At 32.7% G+C, this 6,402-nt stretch overlaps 1 protein-coding gene across 1 annotated transcript; it reads right to left on the bottom strand.

Moving 5' to 3' along the window:
• Positions 1-2,435: 2,435 nt before the first annotated feature.
• On the bottom strand, positions 2,436-4,074 carry LOC145004518 (hydroquinone glucosyltransferase-like). Its single transcript, XM_078963453.1, has one exon. The coding sequence runs from the start codon at positions 3,947-3,949 to the stop codon at positions 2,546-2,548; it is 1,404 nt and encodes a 467-aa protein (XP_078819579.1). The 5' UTR covers positions 3,950-4,074; the 3' UTR covers positions 2,436-2,545.
• Positions 4,075-6,402: the final 2,328 nt, after the last annotated feature.

The following is a 6,402-nucleotide window of genomic DNA, read 5'->3' as shown; positions in this document are numbered from 1 at the left end:
AAGGGCAAGGTTCGATTATACACATGCGTATTCATAACATGTTTCCGTATAACGTAATTATACTATGATATAGTTGAATATATAAAAATGAAAAATATGGGTTGAAAACCGGGACATTACAACTACGATTAGTGATACCCCGTCTCCTTAATTGCTCTACCAAGTGACTACATGTGACTTTAACTCTAAAAAGAGGTCTGATAATGGGAAATAAAATAATCAAACCCGACCCAAGCTTTATAGCTGGAAAACTGGCCCGATAGGTTCCACATTGGGCAGTACTGTTGTTAAAGCCCGTGTTTTTTCGGGCATTTTCCCCATTTTTTTAAGTAACAACATATTTTTATTGGTTTGTTCATTATAGCATATTACTTTCATTTCTTTCAATTATAGCATGATTCCTATAATTTTTTTTTAATTTCATTACACTTTCATTTCAAGTGGAAAAATTCCAGGTTACGTCTTTTTTCAAGTAATAACAACATACATATAATGTATCATATTTTTAAAGCATTGTACTTTGCTTCATGTCAAATCCTGTTATAGCATCCCATGTGCACCTATAACCAGAAGTGAATCATTGAACTTGATAGTAAGATGCTATAATAAGGATGTGGTTTCACATGAAAAAAACTAGAAAAACTTGATAGTAGGTTATGTTACATATAAACCAGGTGCACTTTAACTCTAACTATTGATGATTTTAGTGTCACCAGGTATTTTGTGTAATTGAATCTAATATGTGAACTAAAGAGCTTATTTTTTTTGTACTCTATATTATATGTTTGGTGAATGCGGAGTGCATGCATTTATAAGATCGAGTTATAAGCCGGTACGATAGAATGATAGTGGTCAATGGGGCCGCGCTCCTCTTTAGCGAACGGGGTCGAGGGCAGCGCCCTAAAAGATCTTCGGAAAGTTGAATTAGTTTCATTATGGAATAACTGAATTCTAGTGGGTGATTATGATAAGATTGACAAATCTTGTCAGTTTTGGAAACCATTGATTATACCATTAAGTTCGAGATTCTCCAATCTAATTTAGAAGATAAAAACCTTAATCTGTCATGTATATATACGACTTTTCTTTTGAGCCACATAGAAACCTTCTTATTTCTTCTTCTTCTTCTCAAACGAACTCATAACTCTCTAACGATTTGGCTTGTGTTTCTGTGCCTAGATACACAAATGTAATTTTAAATTATCCTAGACTGGATTTCATGTAACCATACATAAGGTGGAAATATCAGTTCGAAAAGTGAAATTACACGATCCACAAAGAATCTGGTTCTCCACCATTACCCTGCATAATTTATTACTCCCCAACACTAACCACATGTGTTCAGGTGTGAAACCAGGTGACAAAAGAAAATACATGGCTCTAATGTAAAAATATAATAATCTAGACATATAATCCTCTCTAATAAATAAATGTTTTTTTGCCACTTATTTCATTCTCATCCAGTTTACCAAATGTGATTTTATGGTTATTTTGAATTTTTTTTCCACATGTCATTTTATGAGTTTTTTTTTATTTTATTAAATTCTACATAATATTTTAATATAATAATTGCAATAAATGTAATAATAAATGTATATTAATTTCATTAATAAACCCGCCTTTTAATTTCAAAATTCCTAAAATTAAAGCTCATTAGTTTATTTTATTTATTTAAATTTAAAAAATAAAAAACATTTACATTATAATAATTTATTATTTTTATTATTTTCTTATAAATTCAAAATTTTCAAATATTTTGACTTTATATTTATTATTATTATTATTATTATTTTTTTAAATTAACCCATGTAATAGATAGTCTTACAACTAGTTTTATAAATAGTATATAAATAAAAATAACTTGATGCTAAATGCTGTGATTTAACTATTTTTTAACCGTTTTCACGCTACCCGCTCCACCCCGCAAGCCTAATCGGGATTAAGGCAAGCAAAGCTCATGCATGCGTTTGGATTATTTGTTTGCACAGACCCGAAAGCCTTTCTTGACTTATCTGTTTGTTTACTGTACAAATCTTGTGAAGCTTGACCCATGGGATGGGTCAGGTCCGAAAGCCCGGGCCCAGTGCTCAACTCTAGTTGCTAATCATTTATTTAGACTTTTGTCTTGAGTTTAGTGTAATAGTTATTTTATTTTATTTCTCACTTTTTAATTGTAAAATAAAAAGGAAATAAAACAAAATTGACAAGTTGTTTTTGACGATTTTGGTATTTCCAATCTTGTTTGCCTAACTACATTATTGCTATTTTATCTATAATATCTTATATTTTTAGCAAAATTATACATTTTATTTGATAACCAATAAAGATGATCTAATACCAATCAAACTTGATTCGTTTAGCGTATGCTTGTCATGAACACATGATATATATATATATATATATATATATATATATATATATATATATATATATATATATGGACTTGAATTATTATCATACATCAAATAAAATTCACAAAACAGATTATTACACAAAAGGAAATAAAAAATAGAAATAGTGTTTACATACTTGACAATCTAAAGACTTAACTTTTGTTTTTCAATTTGGAAGCCAACTGAGCTAAGGTTTTTGTAGAACACCCATCCTTACTAAGAACATTAGCAGCTGCATCTTTAAGATCCCGAATACGGCTCCTAATCCCTTTCCCTTCCTCTCCCTCCAACAAACCCTTTACAACCCTCGCGATCTCAACACGTCCCACAATGCCATTTTCTCCAACTTTGGGCCTTAATGCCACTTTCATACCCTCGTTTAAAGATACCGCATTCATCTTTTGTTCTGCATAAAGCGGCCAAGCGATTACAGGAACACCATGGACTACAGTTTCAAGAATCGAGTTCCAACCACAGTGGGTTAAGAACCCACCTGTGGAACTGTGGCCTAGGATCTGGGCCTGTGGGGCCCAGGAAGGGACCACAAACCCAATATTTTTGGTTCTTTCCAAGAACCCTTGAGGTAAGAAGCCTAAAGGGTCGTTATGGCCGTAAGAATTAAAGTATGTGGCGTTGGGTTGGTCGTTTGGACTTCTAACCACCCATAGGAACCTTTGTTCACTTAGCTCCAAACCCATGGCTAACTCGTTGAGTTGACTAGAGGAGAGGGTTCCACCGCTACCAAAAGATATATACAAAACCGAACCACATGGCTGACCATCTAACCACCTCAAACACTCTGAACCATCCAGATCACTACTTGAACCGGTCTGTTGTATTAATGGCCCAACCGGATAAACCTTTGGCTTACCTGGCTCCTCCTGTAGCAAAACTTTCAGGGCTCCACCCTCCAACTCCTTGAAGCTATTTACCGCTATACCCTCAGCCATCATATACCTCTTTGCGTTATGAAGCACCCATTTGTATGCATCATTCTTTCTGTCCTGAACCGGATCAAGTAGGTCCTGTCCACGAACCGGTATGCACCCAGGGATCTGAACCGGTTCAGGCAAGTCCCTATACTCACATGAAACCTCTTGATCAAGCTTCGGCAAATGAAGAAACAAAGACAACGCCATAGCAGTTGAAGGGAAGAACACATAAGGAGAAACTCCAAATTCAATAGCAACATCAAAAGCATCTGTACCAAAAAGATCAATAAACAGAGCCACCATGTGTTTTTCTGCAACTAACGACTTGAAGACTTGGCGAAGGGAAGGTAGAGACCGTGTAACCATAAGACTGATTCGGGTTTCTATTTGGGTATCTTGGGGTAAGTCATCGAAATTGACAGGAGGAAGAAGAAGGTAGTTTAATCCATTTGGGAGTGAATCAAGAAAAGCGGTTTGTGATTTGGATAAAGGTCCATCGTTTGGGATGATGAAAGTTGCAGAGATGTTATGGTTATTCGTCAGTCTCTTTGCAAACTCAACCAAAGGGATCAGATGACCCATGCCTGGACTTGGTACAATGGCTATGTGCGGCGTTCTTTCCATTGCAGACAGATTAGGGGGTATAGATAGAGAAGTAAGTGATAAAAGTTGGAAGATGAATGAAGTTAGATGGCGATATATATAAGCAAATATGGGTAGAGGGTGTTTTAATTTGTGTTCTCTTTGTAAGAGAAAGAAAGTGGTGCATATGAGACCAACATAAACACAATAAATTATAATATTTGTCAATTTTTTCATTATATTGGTATTTTATTTCTTCATGATAATTTAATCGGGTTTTCACTGTTATAACTTTATACTGTATAAATATGAAATTGAGAAAGAATCAAAGTAATATTTTATAATATATAGATAAGTTAAAGTATATTGTTGTTATTTTTTGGAATATACCTATATGGATAAAAACAGGTTCTGAATATCCTGAATCATAAAATATATTTAATTAATTAGTCGTTTTATATTTTATTTCTATTATTTTAGTCCATTAATTTTATTTCATACAAAAAATTGATGATTTCTAACCAACAAACACCAACATATTGTCGGTTTCAATAAAACCATAAGAACAAAATAAATACTTTCGATAAGAGGCCTCATGCATAAATGGAAATTCTACGTATGAAACAAATTGGTGATGAAAAGTATAACGCCTGTTATTCAAAGGATTCTACATAATTAAATAATACGTGGTAACACGTAGGGCCCATGAAATATGCACAAGTAATATTTTATTATTTTATAAGAAATATGAAAAACTATGCACACCATACTGAATAGACAAACATATAGAGACAGCGAAAGCTATAAAGATGCAAATTGGGCATTTGATTTTCCAATGTGAAATTTTGGCCAATGTGATGATGATGTCAATTCAAATGTAAGGCTTATGTCATGTGTTTAATAATTCGCCATGTGAACAGTAGCTGGCAACCTTTTTAGAACCAGGTGTACTCAATGCACCAAGATTTGTACATGATAATTTATAACTCATTTAATAGAAAGGGGTTCACAAGTTTGACTATTGGAACCAATATACAAAAACACAAATCATTATATTGAAAGCTACAAAAGGCTTATAACTATTATATGATATTGAATTGATATAGTGCTTTTTAAATTTTAGTTTTTGAAAGTTCTAACTTTTTCTTGTTTGCGATGATATTTTTGTTAATGGTATAGACGTCACATAAGCTTTGACAGTTTTTGCCACACTTTGCCTATAAATGGGGTGTGGTGGTTTTTTTTATACCAATGGTATATATAGTGATATTTATGTTTAAAAGAAAAACAAAAACTAAAAAGAAAACTGCAATGACCTTTATTATTGTAAAAGTCGCTAGTCGGTGGTCGGACGGTCGACTGAGGTTAAGTGACTAATCAGTCTAGGTGGAGATTAATCGGCACCTAGGCGGAGATCCTTAATTGTAAAAAAATCTATCTTTTAAAAAATAAATATGATTTATATCCTAATAAAATATAACCATAAAACTTTGGCATATTTAATTATCTAAATATTTAAATCACCGTATATAATATTTTTTAGATTAATTGGGGATCTTTTTAACAGTTTTAGGTTTCATTTAATAGTTGCTGATTGAGAAAATGCTACTGAAATGTTTGTTTGAGTAATAAATTCTAACTGAGTAAAAAAACATGTTGTTTGATTATACATATGATTGAATGTGCTAACTGATGCAAAATGATCATTTTACCCTAATACTCTATATTGATTGATGATGATGATGATGATGATGATGATAATAATAATAATAATAATAATAATAATAATAATAATAATAATTGTCATCAGTGTTATACATTATATATAATGTTTGAGCAAATATAACACAAAAAAACTTCCAAGTTAGTGGTAAGGATGTTGATTTGTGTGATATCTCCATTTTCACGGTCAGAAAAGACTGATTTGTTTATGTTTGACTTGAAAATCAGAATATACTTTTGAAGAAATATGTTGCAGAGTTTGTTCCAAAAAATATGATAAAGAACTTATCAAAGCATTTCTGAAGAGTGTATTTTCATTATATTAAAAACCTTGGGATGTCATTATCAATACAGATCAAAAGCATAAACAGAAACAACATAGACCTTACAACATTCTATTTATTTCTATTGATCTATAATCCATAATCTTTCATTAGATCATCTCATCTATGCTCTTGTACCACTACTTGTAATACAAAAAACTGAGTGGGTCAGACTTGAGAGCCTGGTGAGCACATAGGGTTTTCAACCCACAATAATTAAGTTTACCAATTTCATCAAATCAATCAACACGATTACTCATTCCCGTTATCCTTACTTTCTGTCCCTAAAACATCTAAATTAAGGGACCTAACCTAAGGATTTTCATCGGGATGACAACACTGCTTAGGGGATTCCTCAACAATATATGTCAACTAAGGCAACCATGAGGGGGATGGAGTACACCTGGTGAACATGTAGTTGAAATAAACACCTACATGTTGCGAGCCTGC

Source organism: Lactuca saligna, chromosome 7 (assembly GCF_052625555.1).
Source record: "Lactuca saligna cultivar CGN05327 chromosome 7, ASM5262555v1, whole genome shotgun sequence".
Classification (NCBI taxonomy): Eukaryota; Viridiplantae; Streptophyta; class Magnoliopsida; order Asterales; family Asteraceae; genus Lactuca; species Lactuca saligna.
Note: the sequence above shows the minus strand (reverse complement) of the source record. Positions and strands in the feature narration are given on the sequence as shown.